Raw genomic sequence first — 23,383 nt, forward strand, 5'->3', positions numbered from 1 at the left:
CGGATCAGTTTAGGTGTACATGTAAAAAAGATTTAAACTCATCAGGCATGAAAATTTCTCTCCAGTCAGAGCAGCATCTGAATTATTTGTTAAGTGACAGCAATTATTTTTGTTGTAATTTATTAACATTCCCCAGTGCTCCTCCTTTGACTTGTATGCATCCTGTTCATACAGCACCACAATACATTTATTTTGGCTAGCAGAAGTCAGGTCCCCTTCAGAAAAGCATGATCTGTTTTTTTAATACTTCTGTCTGGTCCTCTAAGTTGGGAAATCAGAAAGGAAAATCTCCCCTTCTTCAAAGGAATATGCAAGCCAAATCTTAGGATCACCAAAGTTTAAAATATGTTTAGTAAAATCAGAGTGTTCACAGTGGATTATATCCTGACTGTATCAAACAATTCTTTTTTCCTAATCCACTTATGCACACAACCAAATAAGAGAACAAAGCAACATGGCTGTATCTTTTAGCCTGGATACAATCACGTTTCAGACCCATCTTATCACCTAGCCAGTTAACCTCAAGACAGCGTGCATATCCAATTAAAACTTATTTGAAGTAGGTCAGAAAAGAAGCATACTGCCTTCAAACTCCTGTACAGCCACACACTGAACAGCTGGATCTTATTCATTCTGCACACTATAGTTTGCAGGGAATACTTTTATTTTCTACTATTGAAAGGAATAACTTTTTTCACAACACGATAAAAGAGAATAAAACCAAAACACTAAAAAACGCTTGCATATACCACGGGAACCAAAGCACCGTTGTATCTTGCCATGCAAGAAGGCTTTATACAGACTCTCATCCGCACATACGTGCACACAAGAGTTTATAAAAAATGCCCCGGCGTAACTCCGACGCTTGCACAGAGAGATAAAGTTGGGTCAACTCTTTTGATCTCGGCAGCCCCAAATAAGTCTGCGCTCCAAGTCCCGTGTTATTGACCTTGTTATGTCAAGCGCCTAATTTAACAGCAGCGCTGCCGCGCGGGCGGGCCCCGCCGCCGACCCCCCCCTTCCCCCCTCCCCGGAGCCCCGCGGGGCGCCGCCGCCCGGCCCGGCGCTGCCTCCGCGACGAACGGGCCCCCCCAGAGGGGCCACGGAGCCCGGGACGGCTCCTCCCGCGCGCCCGCAGGGCGGCGGCGCGGCGCGGCCCGGCCGCGGCCTCCCCCCCCCCACTCGCCCGGGCCGGGGGCAGCGGCGCCTCACGGGGGAGGGACGGCGCCTCGCCCGCCCCGGCTCCGCAGGCGGGCGGCAGCCCCCCCACCCCCCCGGCCGTGCTCGGAGGAAAACAGGAAGCCGAGCCCCCCCGCCCGCCCGCGGCGGCCCGGCGGTGGGAGGGGAAGCGCCGCGACCCGGCGGGGAAACGCACCTGCAGGCCCCAGCGGCGGCCCGGGGCCCGGCTGCCCGTCCTCCCCGAAGATCAGCCTGAAGTCGAACTCGTCGGTGGCGCCGCAGTTTGCCGTAGTCATGGGTTTGGCCGGCGAAGCCCAGCGAGACCCCGCGTCGCCCTGCCGGGCCGCGCCGCGCCGCGCCGGGCCGGGCCGGGCTCCGCGCCGCCGCCGCCGCCCCTCAGGGCCGCCTCATAACACCGGGGGGCGCCGCGGCGGGGGAGGGGAGGGGGCGCGCGAGCAGGGGGCGCGAGCGGCGCGCGGGGAGGCGGCGCGAGCGGCGGCGGCGGCGGCCCCAACGCGAGCTCCCCTGCCCGGGCGCCGTCTGTCAGTCAGGGGGGAGGGCGCCCGCTACGGCCCCGGCGCGCGCCGCCCCCGCGCGCCGCGCCGCCCCGCCCCGCCGTGCCCCCGCGCGGCCCCCCCCCCGAGGCCCCGCCCCCCGCCGTTTCCCACACTTGGTCTCGCTCACGCGGCGGGCGGCGGCTGACGTCGGCGGCACCGGCGGCTCCGCGTGACGCGCGCCCTGTGCCGCTGCAGGCGGAGCGACGCCTCGCGGCCGCTCGCGCGGCGCCGCTACCGCGCGGCGCCGCAAAGGGCCGCCGGGACTTGTAGTCGGTTGGTCGGCGCGGCGGGGGCGGGCGCCAGCGCCCAATAGGACCGAGCCAGCTGGGCACAAAGGGGCGGGGCAGCGGCGCCGCGCCCCGCGCGTCACGTGTCGGCTGCCTCGGAGCCGTTGCGCCGGGCGCGCGCGCCGGTGCCGCGGCCGTTGGTGGTCGCGGCCCTTTCTGGGCGCGGCCCTTTCTGGGCGCCCGGCGGGTCCGGGGGACGAGGGGAAGCCCGCGTGTGAGACTGCCCTGTTAGGCGCGAATAGGAATCGCAGACTTCCACCTGTGAGGAGATACAGGAGTAAAATCCTTCGGGGGAGGGGAGTAAAGGTTTTATATTAAAGTCTTAATAGATTGCATGCAAGCAAGTGGTATTTTGTTTTTATAGATTAAACTAGTATGGTGCCACTTAATGACTAAAGTAATTAGGTAGGTTGGTATCAGCTGAGGAATATAACTTGGATAATAAATGCTGGCCAAAATACTTTAAACTGTTAGCTGTTTACTTTCCAGACTCCTTGGAAACAGTAGAGGTGAAGCAACTGCAATGAGACTAATAATTTTTTTTTTTTTTTTTTTTTTGCAATGTACACCCATCAGCAAGGCAAACCAAGTAGTTATTAAGAAGAGCATAGGAATTTCAGAATGCTCTGCCCAATAATGCACCTTCTTGTGTAATTTTACCTCGTGTTCAGGTTGAAAGGAAAAGGGCAAAAGAAAATACACAGCTTGTTCTCATAGCAGGAACACCTGTTCTCAGCAATGGGTAATATTATAGAAACTAATTGCAGAGACCTAATGTGTTTGGAACTTGCAGTGTAAGAAGTCCCACAGCACCGAATGAATCATGTGCTGTGCAGATAGAAAGAGCAAGTTTTTTCTGCGCACAGAGTCTTTCATTGCCGTTTTTATTGTCATTACTTATTTGCTGTGTTTATTGCTATTTAGACAGATCCAAACAGGCACAGGACAATTCCTCACGTGTTTTTGTAGCTAGATTTTCTCTTTACAGCCCTGTGAATGAAAGTGAGGAAAGAAGGCCAGCGAGAAGATAAGTTGGCTACAGTGTAAAATTCTGTCCAGTGGGCTCTTCAGAGTCCAGTTAATTCCATCAATCCCTGTGCTCAGAAGATACATTGGTAATCTATGCTGAAGAAAGCAGGCATAAGTGAAAACTACTTTATACCTTCACGATTCCGAAGCATCATATTTAAAAAAGTGTTACTCTAGAACTTGGGGCAGGAGGAGTTTGTTCAAGTGAAAATAGGAAGCTGATTCTAGTGCACTGAACACAGAGCTTTTATAGTTTGCTTAATATCGTAACACACCATCCTTTTTATTGTCATTTCCCATATGTGACTAGCCATTCCTTTACCTAAACTTACCGAGCAACTACAGGAACTGTTTCTGCAATACTTACATCAGCAGGTTGATGCTTTTGCTAGGGTAGCCAATTCCCTCCTCTCCTGAAGCAAGCCCAAATCTTTAAAATAAGCTCACATGCAGCTGGTGTCTTTTTGACTCTAAATCCAAGGTCATGTAGACAAACAAGCTGGAAAAGGATGTGTAATTGGATTAACCACGGTTTAAAAAAAAACACTCCTCATGTATTCTTGAATGAAAACAAGCCTACGATGAACATTTCACTATATTATGCTATATAGACTATGGCTCTTAGCAGCTGATTTTTGCCTGAAATCTTTCAGGCAATCTTTTATGTTTCCAAAGCAGAAATATTAGATTGGTCTTATTGTTAGATAATTGTTAGATCAAATTACAGCACATGGAGTAACCATAGCAGTTTCCTGTTCTGCTATACCAGTAGACTATTCATTATGTATGTCCCTGGAGAAAAATACAGACTCATTCTGTCTGTAAGTGGGCACTGAAACACAAACAAGGATTTGATCCAGATCCTTTGGTAAGGTGCTCGCAGTGTATTTTCTAATCATTGTGCTGAATTAAAAATTTGTACATCGTTGTCTCGTTCCTTCCCCTTTTTGTAAGACAATTTTTTTTCCTCCTCTGTTAGAGCCAGGTATTCATTCAGAAATCTATGATATATACAGGCCAATAGGAAGTGCTTTAAGTCCTACCTAAATTTCAACAGCTGTCAGTTAAAAGGGAAAAAGACTATATAGCCTAAGATAAAGCAATTGGTTATGTCATAGCCTTCTAGCTAACAACCTAAGAATTTATAGAATATGTAGAAGTTAAGGCAGAATTGTAAGCAGTTTACAGTAAACTTTATGATTTTTTTCTTTATTTCAAAATCAAATATATCCAACTGCCTTTGAGTCCAGAACTTCTGCTTCTTGTCAGTGATATCCTTTGCCTTCACCATGTTTTCATTTTATTGTCTCTGTCTTATTGCACCAAAATGGTCATCTTTTCTGCATTTAAATTTGTAAGAGGAAAAGCACTTTCAAAGCCTTTCCAGAGAGCTAAAGAGTAATTGGGGCGTGACTGGGAGCGAGTTGGCAGAAGCCCTGAAAACACTGACGTGGGCTTACATCAATGTCCAGGGGCTTAGGTCAACCTCTGCGCTTGAAGTCCACCGCATGGATGGTTGCTTTGGCTTTCACTTGCTATTGAATGATGAAATAGTGGCAGCAACAGGGGCAACTTTATTTCATTGGTGTTTTTGTCGGGAGAGGTGCTTTTATTTATTTATTTTATATAAATAGATGGTTGCTGTCCTTGCTGCTTTTAGGCTGTGTTATTACATCCAGCTGGGGATACACCTTGATCCGGTCAGGAGCTGGAGTTAGTGCATGTGCCTTGAGAAGGAAAGAACACTCTTCCTGTGGTATTTGAATCTTTTCCAAACTGGGGCTATTTTCTAGGCGTGTTGTGACGTTTGGTTCCAAAAACCTGAGGGCTAAGTTGTGCTGTGTTTTATTTTCCACACATCATCCTATGCTGGATAGCTAGGAATTCTGGATCTGCAGCCACATCCCAAATCTGTATTTGTTTTGGAGTAATAGGGCTTCCTCCCCCCTTCCTATGGGCAGCAAATCAAACCCAGCTGTGCAATTGTAGCCAGAATAGGCTTTGGAAGAAGCATGGTCAGGCATTCGTTCTGCATGATTCAATAAACCAAACAGCCCCAAATTAAGAATATAATGCACAAGGTTGTATTTGATATTCTTGATCTCGTTCCCTTTTGTGGTTGAGTCTGGGCCTGTTTAGAAGCCACACACACCAGCGTGCCATAGAATGGGCAGATGAGAAAGCACACAGAAAGACTCCTGGAATCAGCAGATAGTGTTCTTTGGCTGCCTCCATGGTTACACTTTTTACAGCTACTACTGAAAAAAGCGTAAGTGCAACAAGGGATTTTTTTAAAATAAGGAAACACAGCAAGCTGCATTCCTAAAGGATGTTTATGTTCCAATCTGAATATATGCAATGTCCTCAAACACATTTTAAGGTGACATACAAACCAATATCATAGTATTTATTTCTCATAGCTACCAAGGCAAATCCACTTTTTCAGTGTGCAGATTGATGTTAAGTAGGAGAAAGATACTTTTTCAGTATAGAATCTAATATTCTATGTTTAAGAAAGTTAAATTCAGCAGTCATATAGGAAAGGAGCTTGCATTCTGCATGCAAGGTCATAGGTTATTTATATTTAATATGTGACATCTGGCATTTTAAATAATTTCCTTGGCTAATTACCAGTGCCTGGGTGAAATGTGAAACTTTTGTCATCAGGGAATTAAAAAGAAAACAAAAACAAAAGTAGATTGCATAGGAAAGTTTTGTAGGAAACTTAGGGGAGTTGTCCTATTTCAGAAATTACAATACATAGTAACAAGATAAAGTAAAAAGGAGTGATTCGAGCAGACTTTGATAAATTCTAAGTTTTCAGAGAAAATTTGCAGTCATCCTTTTTAAGATCTTCTATACCATGACTGACATTTACAACACTCCTACCTAGATACTGCATTCAACATTTCATCAATGGGGCATTTGTAATAACAAGATTACAAAATAGAAAGAAAAGCTTGCCTACAAGGTGTGTTGATAAACACATACCCTACATAAAAACTTAATGAGGTCACAGAGTCACATTTAACCATTTTACAGTTTTCCCCAGGAAGTTCCCTTGCTCCGTAAACTTACTGAAGTTGTATTAGTAGACATTACTATATTTTTCTTCAATGTATTTTTTACATTAAATAATTACTGCTTTACTTTATTGTTTGTTTAACATTCTTCCATGTAAAGCAGACATTACTTCACAAAGTTCTATGTACTTTATATTTCTATAGTTTTAAGGAGCATGTTGGAATTGTTTCATTTGGAGGTTACCATCACAAATACGTAAGAGACTAAAAGGTCTAGATATTTATCACTTCTTAACTGTGTGTCTGTTTCCACAGAACTTCTGTTCGTAATATTTTGCTCTCAAATCATCACGTGAAAGCAAAATAAAATTATCAGCAGCATTATTACTGATAATAATATAAGGACACTCTAGGCACAGGTATTTGCTTCTGAAGTGGTTACCTTTTTAGATACCTCAGAGCCTTGGTTCTTACAAAGCCTAAAGTGGTTTATGAGTGAAATTAGATGACAACAGAGATTATTAAAGGATTTTGTTCTTTTTCAGGTTGTACACAATGATGTCTGTATAAGATCAATATTTGTGGGAACCTGAATGAGGCTTCCTAAAAACTCTTAGGCTTGATACAAAGACGAAGGCAGCAATTTAAGACTTATTTTTCCACAATTTAATTTTGCACTTGAGCCAGGAGTCAGCCCTCTTCTTAAGGTACAGGACTGGGACATAGAAAATACTGTTCCATGCTCTAATTTCTTGTAGTCTGTTTTTCAGACTTTCTTAAAGTGGCGTAGGTAAAGTCACGTAAAACACTGCCTTAGTTTCCCCCACCCATGAGGATAACACAGCTCCTGTTGTTTCTCTTTTTGCTTAGATTGCAAATGCGTCTGAGAAAGGACTCGAGCCTGGAATGATTACTATGCACTCTGTTCCAAAAGTTGAGCAGCCTGGCTAGGTGACTTGGGCTAATGTTTTTCTTTGTGTTAGAAAAGAGAGAGCATCACACAAGTACTATAGCAAAATGGAACTGCAATATCTGATTGTCTAGCTATTACTATAGACACGTACAGCAGTTACTCTTACAGTCTGGTTCTGTTTTGTTCAAGTGTAATTATATGCTGTTTAAGATATGCCAGTTTTTCTGTATTACAGATACACATTTGATTTCCTTTGCTTTACTCAGACGTAACCAGTTTCATGTGCTTAGAGGATTCTTTACATTATTGTATACTGTAACTTAGTAAATGATAAACAGCATTCACTTATCGGTAAATTAAAATTCTTTAGGTTTCTTTATCGGTAAATTAACTGTCTTGAAAGGTGGTAGGAGAACATTTTTTCCTCCATAACAACTTTTCACCACAATTCATAATAAGCGATGGGAGTAAAGCTATTACTAATGCATGTTTTTTGATACGTATGTTGCTGTGTGAAGCCTGATGGGCTCACTCCGCAGGCTGTCAGCCATGCGCAAATCACTCCTTTGTCCTTGTCTCAGGTTAGACTAAGCCAACATAAAACGCTTTGCAGCAGCACAACCCTTTAAAGGCTCCCTGCTAGTTTGGACTTCTACCTTGTGTCTTCGTGGAACTGGATCCCCTTTGCAGTCATTAGATCACGTACACTTGACACCAAATGCTTACTCTGCACCTAAAGAGCTTCTGACCCATCTTAATTTGGACATAACAGGTTTCAGCTGAGGCAACAGGTGTTGGACATGACTGCCATGTCCCAGCTGTGGCAGGTGCTTGTGTGTCTTTTTTTGCTGTACTCTATTTCAGTACAAAGTCAAACAGGCTGCCCAGGTGGTTTACATTTATTTTTTTTTCCTTTGCATTGGAAGAGGAGCAGCACTGATATAGTCAGCAGTAGTTTTCATTAACAGCTCTGCCCCTCAGCTTTGAGTTGATTAAGTTTCTGCCTCGCTTGCTCTCCAGATTGCATGCAAGAGGGTTGATTCTCCTTTGACAGAGCAAGAGCTGGAAGGTTTAACTATTTGATTTGGTTACAGAATCAATTCTCAGTAGAGTCAGTTATCTGGTACTATGCTGCTAGCTCTGGTACCTTTCTGCCCCAGCTTTCTCCCAGGAATAGAGTTAACTGGATCCTCTGTCTCCTTACACATCAGATGGGATTGTTTGATAAAGGTACTACTGTGTATTAAAGATTTATGGAAAGCAGAAAAGAACAAACACAGAAAGAAACAACTGATAAAATACAGACTATCTTAGTACTGTTGCAAGCTGGAGAATGAGCTGCTCATTTAACAAAGAGATTCCAGTAAGTGTTGGCAGAATACTACTCAGTAAAGGTTGGTTCTTCTAAAATTAATTTGCTTTTGCAGTACTTGCAGATCCAATATATTTATTTCTCAGATATGTATAAAGATTGGTTTAGCTATTAGTTTATATTGACCAAAGCAGGTATGTTTCAGTGAATGCTCACATAAAACTATTTTTAACACATATTCAGACTAGAAATCTTATCCTGGGGATTCCTGTCACTTAGTAAAGAAACACAAATCATATGATAAATATTTTTGCTTTCATTTTCAAAAAGGCCATAAGAGCCTGAAAGTGCAGTGTGGTCTCTGTGTGTATCAGAAATTATCTGTCTGCAAATACAAAATAAATCTGGTATCTTTTGTATTTGACCTAATGCATACTCCTTCGGTGACCGTGGCCCAGTGGTCCCACATCTTAAGAAAGACTAGTATCAATAAGCCACGAAGAGGTAACTAATGGTAGGCTACAGAATAAATATTTTCAGATTAAGAAAACCAGCAAGAATTCAACATTATTACATCATTTGGGCAGTCTTATTATCTTCAATAATTCTACAAGGTTCTTACCAAGTTTAAACAAGTAAGTTACCTATACATAAGGAAAATTACATTTGTCTGATAGAATTTTATAAAACAATGACATTCACAATGAATCATGTCAAAATAAAGGATGCTTCAATTCTAAGGCATGATACAGACCTTTCAGTGGTCAAAATCGTTGTATAATGCTCTTAAAATTCCTTGGGTCTGACTGACTGCAATTATGATTAGGAACAGAATATACTATATGTCTCTATCACTTAAAATGTTATCTAGTTTAAATTTTAAAGGAATCAAGACTCTATGAGTTACTGGTGCAAAACTGAACTCTATTAATTTTTTCTTCTGATTTGTTTTTTTTATAAAGCATTTGCTGATACCAAGGTTCACAATCTGTTGATCAGAAAATTACAATTACAAAAATGAATCATTAAAAATTTGTTCAGCATGCAGGCTACTCTCTGTAATGCTGTAAATGACACCTAGTTACTGTCATTATAGTTCAAATCTAGAATGGTAGTAACAACTGGGAGACAGAGAATGTAAGTCAATGAAAACTGGTTGTCTCTATTGAAAGACCAAGTGATTGGTAATAAGGAGTTTAAGGTTAGTAATTGAAAGGCACTATACCAAAGTTAGAAGCTATTATGGGAGAATTAAGAGTGGGGGATTTAAAAAAGTATTTTTTTTTTAAAAAACCCACATACTGTAGATAAAACATCCTGAAGAAGAGAGACCAAGTATATTTGACCAGTAGGGTCTAGAGCCCAAAAGTAGGAGACAAACAAATGGAGTTTTAAAACATTTTAATATGAGGGAGCAAAAACACAGCAAAATCATGTTTTGTCCTTGAAAAAAAAAAAAAAAAAAAAAAAAAGACGTTTCTTATACAAAACCACTAGGAAGAAAAGGTTTGTGAAAGATGCTGGGTTGAAAAGAGTGAAGTACTTAGCACAGAAGCACAATTTAGGCAGCAACCTACAGAAGATCGTGCACCCTACATTTTAAACTCCAGCGATCTTCACTCTGTAGTAGGAACGCTGACGTTTGCCATAATGATACCAGATATGGAGATGTTTGGTTTATATTGATGCTTGCTGACTAAATGCCAAACTGTCAGTTGGGAAGAGGTTTTGGTCAGAACTGATTTGGTATGGCTTCACCCAATACCCTAAATCTGAACAGATGCCATACACTTCTGCGAACCATCTTCATGGCCTTATCACAGAAGGAAGGCTAAAAGAAATCTGAGTTTTAGCAATGACTGCTATGAATCTGGAGGAAAAAAAATGTAACCCTCTATGCCTTCTACCTTCTCCCCCTGCAAGATATAAAGAAGCTTGGCATGGCACAGAGTAAAGTGTTCTTTGATAAGGGCATAATGAAGTTTTAAAGATACAGTTCTTGATAAACAATACAATGGGAGAAAAATCAGGAAAAGAAAGAGAGAGTTTAAAATGACCATTTGAGAAAAAAGAAAAAAATCAAGAAAACAGGAAGAAAGATATTCCAACTGGGAATTCATCTAATTACAAGGGGAAAAAAGCTTGCAGATTATTGTTTTGCCTATTTTGTCTCCCTTTATTTTTATAGACTAAAAGCCAAGCAAAACATTATTAAAAAGAGGGATCATTTTTCCAGCTCAAATATCTCCTGCTGATGTGAGATCTAACTTTTATCCTATTGGAAACAAAGAAAGTGGGCAGACAGTAGAAATAAGGGTTTTAATGTAAAGTCAAGAAATTATGAATAAAGAGTCTAGAAGAGAAAGATGGTACAAGAGAAGAATAAGGTAGAGAGATCCTTGTGTTTAGGTGCCACAGCGTCCTGCACACAACCAAGGCAAATAAGCTAATGAAAAATAGAAGCCATATAGACAGACTCCATTTTGTCAGGATTGACATAGCAGGAATAGAGGGTACCAAAATGAAATCCAAGCTAGGACAACAAGGGACATGTTTTCAAAAGATTACAGTAGTATGGCTGCTATCCTGTTACTGTAAATAGATGTTCATGGCATACCAGCTGGTGATAATAGATATCAAGATGATATCAGCCTATTTCTGATTTAAATAAAAACAGACATGTCTTTTTTCCAGTCTTGCTCAGTCTGCACCCAACTAGTCCAAAACATTTTTTGAATCATGTAAAAGAACAGTATTTTAATGAAGGCAAGAATCTTGAGGAATAGTTTGTATTTTAGCAACAGTATGCATAGCAGCAGTATGCATTTGGCTGAGTTTCTCTTAGAACAGGAGCTTATGCACTAAAGCAGTTAAAAGGAAAATATTCTATAAATACAGTTGAAAACAGGAATTAATTAACCCATACAGTCACCAAAATGACAGCTTTCTAAACAAAAGGATGGGAATAGGTTATTCTGGGAAAAGTCATTTTACTATTTATAAACTAACGTATAAAATTATGAAATACAGAGAGGTGCCAGTACTTTCACAAACATTTCTTCATTAACTTACAATAAATCCTTCTGCTGAACTAACTGTACTCACAGACAAGAAAAGGCAAAGTCTCTGGAATCTGCTAGTTAGTTTTCCATTTGAATTAAAACATAAACATCTTCTCCAGTTTTGCTCAATTAAAGATAAGAAACAATCAATCAGCTATGAAGTGGTTTCTGCTGGGCAAGGATTCAGCAGGAAGCAGTCAGCAGGATTGTATGTAACCACAATCACTCTACTGCATGACTTTTTTAGCATGTAGTAGCATTAGGCTGTCCTGATGGTTTTGACATGCTTTTGCTCAGCAAAAAAATGCCGAACAGAGCAACAGCTGCCCTTCTTGGTGCGCTCCTACAGGCAGATTCTAATCCTCTGGGTTTATACAGTTGCTCAAGAAACAGATTAAAAGGAAAAGACCAGAGGCACCAAATGGGAAACTGCCTGAGCAATATCTTACCTATATTAAGAAATTTTACAGTAGCACCCTCCAAAAATGGTCTATATATGAAAGATCCTTATCACATAATACTGTTTCTTATTTATTATCACAAAGGGAGGGGTGTGTCTGCTATAGTATGACCATAAACTGTAAATGAGTCTTTTCTAGTCAAGACAGTACATGAAAGTTATCCGCCTAGCAGCTTCCAAAGTTGTAAACCCAGTTCAACTGGCTACCAGGCTCTGACTGTGCTTGGTGCAAAACTATTGGTATGTAGCAGTGAATCAGACAAAAGATCAAACTAAAAATAGTTTCAAAATTGATATTTATATACCTTCAGAATACTAAAAAGTCTTACTGGATTTCTTGGGTTTCTTGTGATTGGAAATGCCCTAACAAATTAAACTGAGGTTTCTCTAAAATTGACAGTAAAAGTTTAAAATTAAGCTCCAATATGATTTGGAGTAGAAAGCAATTCTAAACCAAAAAATGATACTACTATAGTAAAACTTGAAAGAAATCCAAATTTGTTACTGCATAGAACCTCATATAGTGTACCTAAGCAATGTTAACTCTTTCCTATAGCAATCCTTTAGTAGGAAAATAAGTTTGATGAATCTTTCAATATGAATTTAACCTGGGATTACAAACTCTATTATAGTAAATCACCTCAAACATTTAATATTAATGTACAGTGTTCCCAGTGTCAGTAAATTTGTGAGATATCTAAAACTCTTCTGTTAACTAAATGTTAATATCATTTTACCATTTGACACTTCAAATAAGGAAATAATAGTTATGTGTGGTTTATATTTCCAGGAGAATCACAAATAGGAAAGACCCTAAAAGGAAAGGAATGGTTGCCAGTAAACTGTAGAAGATCAAAGGTTAAGTAACTCTCAGAACATGAGGTTATGGGTCGAACTAGTTAAAGGGAAAATATCCCATAAATATAGTTGAGAAAATGAACTAATTAACCCATAAAAATAATCAGAATGACAAGTCTTTAAACAAAAGGGTAGGAATAATTTCTTTTGGGGAAATCGACTTCAGTATTTATAAAATGATCTGCCCAATTATAACTTGATATTAAAAACTAAATTAAGATTAAGATTTTGTAGGATTTAGACTTTGTTGCACTTTATATTTCTCCATTTCCCAGTAGTGGTTGTCCTAAGAAATGCAAGGCTCAAATATTCAGTGTTCTTAAATAGAATCTATTATATTTTTTCTGCTTCAGTTTAGGATGTGGTTCTACAGTACCTTAAACCAACCTAATTCACAGTTGCCATAGTCTAGACCTCCACCCTACCCTTAGTGCTCTGATGTGAGCACTGTGCAATAAGTCAGGTTAGGGATTTGAACCAGTTAAAAAACAGCTCTCCAAATACAGCATTTTTTTGTCTCAGTCCCCTGATTTGACTTATTATACAGTAGCATACAGCACAAAGAAGGGAGCACAGCTACCTCAGTTTAATCCAAGTTTGATATAAGTACTACAGAACCATCCTTAGGACCATCAGGTTACCCAGAGAGCTTGTAGAGTCTTCTTCTCTGGAGATATTCAAAACCCTCCTTGGACACAATTCTGTCTAACATGCTTTAGGTGACCCTGCTTGAGCAGGGAGGTTGAACTAGATAATCTCCAGAGGTCTCTTCCAACCATTCCTCAACCATTCTGTGATCAGCTATCCAACCATCAGTGGCTAGCCATCTTCATATGAGCACCATAATTCATGGCCTAAGTAGTGACTTAAATTATAGTTTAGCTTCAGGTTACACTAATACAGCAGCTAGTAAATTACACAAATGAAATTTCACTAAATCTGATATCTCTGACAAGGGAATGTTAACATCTTTCAGCTGGTAACTCACAAATCACCCAGCCTGACTTGTTAAAGACCATTAGAACTGAGAATAAAGGTGTAGTGAGATAGCTGCACCAACATAACACTTGCCTGCTACAGAAAGGAGGGTTTCTGTATGCTCCATCCCTCATAACAACCCTCAGAGAGCTGGCCTATCTCACTAAACCAGAAGAAAATGGAAAATGTTTCACTTATTTTTGCTATGTTAATTTTCTGCCAGAGGCAGTACAAGGGGATTGGCAGAAACAGAATCACTCTCCTCTGGAAGCAGAAGTTTGTTGTCCTGCCCTCACTGCCTCTGAGACTAGGACTGCATGTCCAGTTGCTGAAGAGATTACCTCTCACAGCCACCTATACAGCTGCAGGAGTGAGTGATCACTGCCTTTTCAGTTACAGTTGAAGTAAGTCACTTTAGTCTAAACAGTTTAAATAGCTTTAGGCTATTTAAGCAGGTCTTTCTTAACTCACTTGGAATGCATATCTACACTAGAAATCAGGAAGGAACCTGTATCTTGCTTAGTAACTTCATCACCTTAGTCGTTTTCACCAACAACCCACATGCCTGCATCTCAGAGCCAGTCCCCTGAGATATCCTTTGTGTGCGCACCAGAGCTCTCTCCATATGCACCTAATTTGCAATGAAGCCTTGGCAGACCCGTGAAGGACAGGGCTTTGACTCTCTTGGTTCCTCTGTTGTTGCACTTTCTGCACGCCTTCTCCGTAAAAATTGTGATTTGTACCAACTGAGCTTACCCATCTTAGAAAAGAAACAGAGAGATAAGGCTGAATCTGCTACTGCAACTGGAATTTTTAGTTGCTTGTCTTGCTTCAAAGAGTAGAGTGATGGAAAAAAAAAGGAAAAGAAAAGAAAACTTTTAGAACACATGGTATCTGCAGGTTGGATCAAAGAACAATCTATGGATAATAAATGCAAGGCAGCAAATGCACAGTCACAATATTCTGACCTTCACACTTTGCAGGAAAACCCAGCACAAGCCAGACAGTACAGAAATCACTAGAATTGGTTCAGTTTGAATGAATGCCAGAATATACACTGATCTAGAGAACAGAACCAGACCTGACACCACTTGCAGGACCTCTGTTACTGTTTTAAACACGTATCTTTATTGAGCCAGATAACAAGCCAAAGATTATATTAATTTAGCAATTAAAGAATAATTAACAAAAGAGGCAGCCCTTTGATCAGCACCAGTCAGACAGATGGCCACAAATGTCATCTGGATACTTTAAGTGTAGAGCTTTCTCCAACACTATTTTAATCAATTTGAATAAATAAAGACATTTAGGCTACATGATAAAATATACCATCTCAAAACCCCTTTCCTTACCTTTTAAACCTAGTATCTGCAATTTAGTTACTAAGGTTATCAGGAGGAACAACAAGTTCTAGGAAATAAATTTAGTATGTACATCTGTTTGTACTTTGAGACTAGTAAGAATATGGTGTTAGGCAATACCAGCTTAATGGTTTCTTCTTTCACTTTGTACCATTGGAGCATGCCACCTGCTCAGCTGTTTTGGCACAACCATTTGTGAGACCACCCTGAGAGCTGGATGAGGGAACTGACCCAGCTTAATTCCTTATTTTTGCAGGGGGTTTCTGTTGTTGTTTTTAAGGTCAGGTAACTTCCCTGATCGGATTCACAGGATGGCCCCACAAAAAGCTGCGTCAGTGCAATTGTTGGGGGTGGTGTAGTGATTGGAATAAGCAATGCAGACCACGGATAAGTTAGTACTGCTGCCAAATGCTTTGTGTCATGAAACAAAAGCTCAAGAGCAGCATTAGTAACAGTGCATGCCCACAAGGGGCAATAGCTCAAGAGAAACACTTCATTGCTGTTGTTATCCACGTTCTTTACAAATGCTAGTAAAAAGGAACACTGAACAGGTTTTTAACCAGTTAATAAACTGATGGTATCTCAAGGATAAATGCTGTGATTACATTGCTGTAGAGTGACTTTAGAAGAAAACCTTTGATAAATCTGATCAATAGTGAAACTGGGAGAAAGCAAGTCTGAAAAGTAAATAACGAGGTTTATTGCAAGTGATAAAGATAGGGTAACTGAATTATTTGCTATAGGATTTACTCTTTTTAAGCTCGCTTAGTTTTAGAGTGACATTCTGCATTCAGCAAAGAGAAAGATAATCTCTTCAAAGGATCATTGTCAGAAATAAGCAATATGCAATAGTAAATCATCAGGAAAAATGTACTGAAGCTTAGGTGATCTTTCATGAACAAAATATTTATTCTCTTCGAAAGAATCCTTAAAGCACTTAGCCAGCAATACATCGATTTATCTCCCTCCCCACAATTCACACCAGTAACTCTGAAAACAAACAGCCTATCCTCAAGGGATGACTGTTGTTCCAGGCTCTAGCCCTGATGAGTATTTTCTGGTCTCGGATATAAATAAGAGCCAGAAAAGGTTAAAAAATGTGGGTATAGTTCAGATAAACATCTAAAAGTTTGGACATTCATCTGAACGCTTTCTGTCAGAAAAAAATGTGTGGCAAGTCTTGTGAGAAAAAAGGTTTATTTGTGATGTTGCTGAAATTTTTATTTCTGTTCTCAGCTGGAATATGATGAGAGCAGTCAACTTCTCACATGGTGTTTTGTCTTTTAAAGTTGGGGGGAAAAGTTCAGTTCTAAAAATAGAAGATAATGGCACAATTCTTATCCTATGTAAACTGACTTTGCCTCTTGTTACTGAAAGAGACAATAGAATGGTAAAGTAAAATTGGTGGAAACTGAAAAGCTGGGCAGTTCAGGATACTTAACCAGGACTCGTCATTATTTAAAAAGGCAAAGGGAATTTATTTTAAAATAATATGGCTTAAATTACAACTGAGTCACTAATTCTATAATCTTTCCTCAGACATGGCAAAACTGGCAGACAGCAACTAAAGAAAAATTGTTTTCATTTTACAAGTTAAAAAAAAAACATTCCACATCAAAGACAATTTCTGAGTTTTAGTTACAGCGCCCTAACTCCAAAATGCTCTTCCTAATTAACCCGAACGATAACCCTGACAACCACTAAGTTCCTATGGAACTGCCTTGAAATGAAGCTTGACTATTTACAGCTCATTGTAGGATAAGAGTCTTAGCTACAAACAAAATAAAATCGTCTAAAGTATATAAATTACTTCAAAAATAAATTTCCTTTCCAAAATGCCTTATAAATTTATCAGTCTTTCATTATAAGTGGGATTTAGTCTACAATATTATTAGTCTGCTACTGAAAATGTAACTTGAATTCTCAAGTTGTTTAGGCTTGTTAAGTATTTTTTTTACCAACAGCTTTACCTTTGCAATATATATAGTCACATGGACAGGCCATGGTGTGTGCATGCATAAGTTTTCATACTGCAGCTCCAACAGACTGCTTCTATCTCACCAAGGCCAGTTACAGAAACACCACATCACTTCTATAATAGCAAATCTCCCCTTTGACAGATGAGGTATTTATTGCTGGAACAAGCGGGTATGGTTTACACTTCCTCGGTCTAGCTGTAACGGCAAATCTTTAATAGAGTTCTAATAGCACAGACATCCAAGTCAACCACGTAATAAATACCTACAGGATGTAGTGTGACAAATACTTCTTTTGCCAGCAAAGCTGATTAGCCCCCGTGCCTCTGGCTGCTTGTTCCCTTCCTTTTTTTTCTCTTCCTCCCTCATCCCTCCAAAACAACTGTTTGTATGGTTAGGGGTGGGATGTGTGACGGTGAGGTTGTTTTTAATCTGTATCAATTCCTTAATCTGTTTTACCATAAAATCCCAGGAACAATTGTACTGCCACAACTGAGCTAGTGACACAGATCTGGGGAATGAACAGTTGGGGACTGAGGAGCACTGACACCAAAAGAGGTGTTCATCAAACTACAGCAGTCATCACTGTCTGAGCATAGAGATGTGTCTGCTGCTTTTCCAGGAAGGCAGTTAAAGGATAATTCTTGAAAAGTGGTTTAAGAGGCAGTTAACAATGGCAAAAAAACCTTCTCCTTAAATAAAACTCTGATAAACTGAAACCACGCGGATTCCATTTAAACAGTCTGAGTAGAACTCAAGTGACCAGCTTGCAAATACATACTTTTGGCTTCTTGTTTGCAAATCATTTTATTAAATGTGCAAAACTGGGCTTCTTTACACAGGGCTTGTGTAAAGTTCTTATAAAAATTCAGATCTTCTTTTAAAAAGGTAAAATTTTTCTATGATAGGTATTCAGAACTCCTAGTGAAATCAGTTAGAATTCTGCCTCTGTGCACACCACATGATGTTGCCTTTTTCTTCCAAAAAGGAACATCCACCTATAATTCAGATGTGTTATGAAGGTTATGGAGACCAAGGAGTCATCTACTTAAAAAGGTTCACACGTAGTTGAGATCACATTACAATAAACTCATTCTGCTTAGTCTTCAAGGGGGTCTCCTCCCTCCCACCCCAGATGCTGCTGCAGTTGCATATTGGTTTTGTATGAACAAACTTGTAGTCCTCACTCTTACAGTTTATTTAATTAAAAATTAAAATATGCAGACTACTTTATAACCACACATAAATTTACAAACTTCCAAGATCCAGAATGCTTGCCTATCCCCAAACCAGATTACACAATACAAGCATTTGTAGGAAAAAATTAATAGACAGATTTTTAAAGGCTCTATTAACACTCAGGAAAGAACTGTAAAGCAGCTGCTCACTCTCTACTTTTATGAATGCTAGGCTAAGTTATTACTTCATATAATATAGTACTTATATTGGTCTAAGGTAGGAGGTAATCCCTAACTCTCAGTCTGGTTACAGGTCACATTTGCCTCCTCAGTGGTAACTGCCAGAGCCTGGTATATTTTCTGAAAGGCAGTGGGACACTGGAGTGAATACCTTTCATGTACTAAACAATCTATATGCAGTCAGAGAGATTCCAAAGAATATGCTTTTGTTTCAGGAAACAGAGAAGCATTTTTGTTTTATTCCTCCCTCCCAAATCTTTCCCTTTAGAAATGACTCCTGGCAATCCTTTGTGTTTGGGTTTTTCTATTCTATAGACAAAAGTATGGAGCCAGAAGTCACATGAAAACTAAAATGCATAAATCCTTTTAGAGGAACTTCTATTTAGCAAGACTTACTTAGATGTGGTAGGAACACAGAGACTGCAGCCAACTGTAGCTTTTTTTGCCAAACTGCCTTAGAGGTTAGAGTGAATAATGTCAAAAAGTTTATAAGCTTTCCCAGATATGTTTTATGCTCCACAGATAGCAATGTTTAATTTGTCTGCTACCTATCTCAGCAGCTCTAAGGACTTGGATTCATTAGGAAGACATGTTGGAGAAGTTGTCATCACTTCCTTTAGTCTGGGAAATAATAGATCCTCAGGAGGAGGATCGAAGAGGATTGAAGAGAGGTTAGTGTAGACTGCGAAATAAGTTTTCTTTCAATTTTCTTCCCCTGAACCTTTGCCTTCTCTCTACATTTTTCCATCCCTCATGCTTTTTGGGACAAGTCCAGTGTGGAGGAGCTCTCTGCAAACCTTGGCTTCACTCACAGCCAAGTAAATCAAAAGATCAATTCATTTTTCTGTCTAGAGCAATCAGAACTTAAAGCTTATTGTTCAGAAATAGTATCAGCCATAAATTGAATATTTCTTTGGCATCTTCTTTTTGGAAAGGAGAACTGATATCACAAGTCATCTTCATAATGGAACTTCTGTCCTTCTTGCTTTGAAGTGAGAGGGAGCAGAGAAGGAGCATTAATGAACCTCAGGACATAGTCAGATGTTTGTAGCTGATCTGTATTAAGAGGTGAACTCCTTCATATGGCCTAGAGTTGCCAGATCCCCTCAGATGGGCCAGTCTGACAGTACATGGAGCCATTCCCTAACCTGGTTCTGTCAAAATAATCTGCTTTCTGTGGCAAGTGATCAGACAACCATAGGAAAGGGATGAAAGAAAAGTATTTCTTTTTGTTGGCTCCTGTTACTCTAGAGACTGGACAAGGTTTTCACTGACAGTTGGTTACCATGGCTATTTTAGTACCCTGAAACAAAATGAATGAATACCATGATTTAACTAAAGAAAAAAAGGAGTAAAATTTCACAAGGAGTCCTTATGAATACGGGATAGGCAACTGTATGGCAGATTCTTTAAACAGAGAAACTGATGATCATTTGGAAAAAGTCTTTACATTTTAATGATCTGTAAAGTTAAGCCTCTGGCAGAAATATTTTAAAATAATCTTTTACAATTAAAAACAGTTAAATCAGAAACTGCTGCAAGATTAAATATATTTGATCTTTGTCCATGTGTTGAGTTGCCATAACTTTAGTTTGTTGCAGACTATCCTCCCCAAAAATAGTAAATCTAGTTATCTTATGTGTATACCGAATAGGCTAAGCATCTGAGTTATATAGTCAAGAAACAACTCTGCCTGCCTAAATGCTAGGAAAAACAATTCACGTTGTACAGGAATGTTATTTGTCTGTTAGCCAGGCAAGTATCTACTGAGCTTCAGCTCACTTGTAGTTGCCAATATCTATTCTTTAAATACTTGGAGCTGCCACTTCTGTACTGAAAAATAAATCTATTTTCATCTCATTTAAGAGTAAGATACTGTCCAAAGCATCTGGTAATGTGAGCTGTGGGGCCTTGGATAGCCCCCAGGAACTGTTCATCCTGCACACAGCTTGGTTCAAAGTCATCTAAGATGAGAACAGGAGTGCAGTTTCAGGACCATTTCTTCCAGTGGCAGCAGCCTTTGACCCCCAAGGATCAAAAAATCCCCCCTCCCCAAACACCATGTTTTACTGTGTTAATTTTAACCTGCATCGGTTCCTCAGTCTAGTTAGCCAAACAGTCGTACACATAGCTGCACACGAAGAACTGAGAAGGTGATGCAGGGTGAGGAAGAGATGTCAGGGTTACCTGTCCCAAATCGACTCCATAACATACACTTGTAAAACAATGACTGCATTATATCTGAATCATAAGCAGAGGAATTCAGCCTAGAGAGGTACTAATCCGAACCTTTTCCACGAGACTAAATTCCCTAAACAACATTTGCAAATGTGCTGTGGATTCAGTAATTATTTCAAAATATTCTTCCTTTTCAAGATGCAATAGGTGGAGAACAAAAGAGAAAAAAACGACGTGTTTATTTTGGATCCTATACTTAAAACTGAATTGTTTATCAGCTCCCATGACCCCTATTGTGGACAAGCAAGACGCAATAAACGTCTAACATTTAAATGACAGTATTTCCTAAAATCACAATCTACCCTCAGACACGGAGATTTCCATCATAAATTCGGATTGCTGTTATGTGTATCAAAATGGATGGGTACTCTGTCAGCATTACAGCTATTTTACAGTCAAATCATTACAGCTATTTTACAGTCAAATAATGCAGATACCTTCCCGACAATTTTTTCCCACTGTGATTGAGAATGTATGTACACTACAGGCATTTTTAGAAGTTCAGCTCATGCAGGTATAGCCAGTGTGGCTTTAAAGCAGCTACATTAGTTATTGCTAGCAGAACCCTTGCAACACAGATTTCCTTGCAGGGGTGCACGACGTCCTATAAAATTGAATAAATACTCGAGCAGTTTAACCAGCTCTGAGATCTCTTTTGGCCTGGGAGTTCTGCTAGTAGCCAGTCATTTTAACTGGTATTTTAACAATACAACTTCAATTACATAAAAACAACATTTGTCCTAGCTGCTCTAAGAAATCACAGAACTTGCATAGCAAACGGTTTCGCAGTGAACAGTGGTCTTTATTCTAGAACACTGTTTCCAGGATTCTCAACAGTTGTAGAGATAACTTGATGCAGAATTACAACTCTTATTTTACTAATATGAACCCTGCATATAAACAAGACCTACAAATGCAAACATTAGGTGTGAAGAGATATTTCTGTAGGCTTGAAGCTGGTGAGGCTGTGGCTGTATTGACCTTTCCTAGGTGATGAACGTTGGCTTCATCAGTCCATGTTTCCCCTCTTTACGCACTCTCCATTCCCGCATAACCATTCTTGCTTATGTGCCACGCTCACTATTGTGCCACCAGTTACTTGTGTAGCCCAGGGTGAATCAGACCAGGGAAAGGATTCTTCTGAAAAATAAGAATGACCACAACCAAGCAGCTACACTGGCACAGTGGAAGAGGTAATGCACAATGGAGACTGCATCAAGAAGCAGGAGGCAATAACAGCATAAGCCAAATTGATTTGAACCACAGCCTATTAGTGAGCCTTGACAACATACTACATGTCTATGCTACCAAAGGAACTGGAACTGTAAAGAGATGGAACTATTGATGAGTTTCAGGAAGTTAATGAAAGTGCTCAGAATAGATGCCAATAGATGCTATACCTCCATCCTTTTTTGTTTAAGAAAAAAATTGTTGACATGTTTATTTGAATTAAATGCTACATTGGTTTAGTTGGCAGCTCTAAGAAGTGTGTGTTACTTGTTTCGTGAATAATTAGTCTCAAGTATATACTGGCAGCATAGGCAATGTCATTCTAGTACATCTATGAGAATCAAGGACAGATGGCATCTTCCTTAGTTGGTCGTCATTCAAAACCCGTTTTTGACATCCTTTGATTCATCTCCATTTCAGCAGAAGCATAATATGTTTCACAAACAATCCCATGCAGTCCCCAGGAAGTACTGAATACCAGTTCCTTCCTTTAAAGTACAGAATTTTAAAATTTCAAGCAGAAGATGGCTTGAGGCAATATTCCAAACCTAAATAGTTTCTAAGTTTGTGAGAACTTAGATCCAAAATACATTACTTTAATCCATCTAATTTATCCAGTATTTCATACTTTATATTTAATGCACTCTAAAGCTTTACAATCAGTTAGAAAAAACTTGAAACAATGCTTATCTCCATTTTAAATAACCTGTTGTTAGGAATCAAATATAAGAAACTGTCACTGTTTCCTGTATGTGAAGCAGGTGATCCTAACTGGAAGATATTGTACATCAAGGAGTTAAGTGATCCACACATAACAGTCAACTTGAATAGGCACAGGTCTGTGCTGTGCTGCATGTGTAGCTCATTCTTGAAGCTGCACCAACCCCTTGGCTGCAGGATAAACTTAACTAGATAACTATACTGGGGGAGCCTGCAGACAGTTCCCACTTGGTACTGGTGATTTTATCACCTGCGTGTCCTTATCTTTAAGTGAAGCAGCAAGTTCTCATATGAGCATCCACTTGTTTGACATTAGAAATGATAAATAGAATTGTTTTCTTCTAAGAAATCCTGTAAGAGCGCTAAAGACCAAAGAGCCGGTGAACCTCTCCACAAACAGGATGTGCACTAATCATCAGTGCAGGTGCTCAGGGAGATGGTAAATAATCTTACCTTATGACATTGGTTTCATGTAACCCCATTTCTGGATCCCTGACTATTACAACTTCTTACTAGTTCTCACAACAATACGTTCTTTAAGCTGCTATACGTAAAATTTGTCTTTCTCCCGTGTCATGATTATGACTTGAGTCCACTCTTTGAGTCTCTCCTCCTCCTTTGCCATATCCATCTTGTGTCACAGGGAGCACAAAATGTTGTAGATGTACTCCAGCTTCTCCTCTGCTCTTGTGAAAAATGGTTCAGTCAACTTTGTGTTCCTCCCCATCTCCCCAGCCTTTGCATATTGTGAATCCTGCTGCTCTAGCTTTCATGTTTGTTCT

The 23,383-nt window shown here is 40.0% G+C and overlaps 2 protein-coding genes across 3 annotated transcripts in view; both read right to left on the reverse strand.

The window, feature by feature from the left end:
• Window positions 1–1,534, reverse strand: part of NFATC3 (nuclear factor of activated T cells 3) — a 74,356-nt gene extending 72,822 nt beyond the window's left edge. For both annotated transcript variants that reach the window (XM_062586166.1, XM_062586165.1), the window contains exon 1: window positions 1,376–1,534. In XM_062586166.1, coding sequence (XP_062442150.1) covers window positions 1,376–1,475 — 100 coding nt within the window. In that variant the 5' untranslated portion in view covers window positions 1,476–1,534. The remainder of the gene's footprint in view (window positions 1–1,375) is intronic.
• Window positions 1,535–2,917: 1,383 nt separating this feature from the next.
• Window positions 2,918–23,383, reverse strand: part of DUS2 (dihydrouridine synthase 2) — a 61,760-nt gene continuing 41,294 nt past the window's right edge. Inside the window, exons 16-17 of the transcript XR_009959776.1 lie at window positions 3,420–3,551; window positions 2,918–3,148 (exon numbers count right to left, since the gene is read on the reverse strand). The gene's annotated coding sequence lies outside the window, so the exon portion shown is untranslated. The remainder of the gene's footprint in view (window positions 3,149–3,419; window positions 3,552–23,383) is intronic.

The sequence above is a fragment of the Rhea pennata genome, chromosome 13, assembly GCF_028389875.1.
Source record: "Rhea pennata isolate bPtePen1 chromosome 13, bPtePen1.pri, whole genome shotgun sequence".
Lineage (NCBI taxonomy): Eukaryota > Metazoa > Chordata > Aves > Rheiformes > Rheidae > Rhea > Rhea pennata.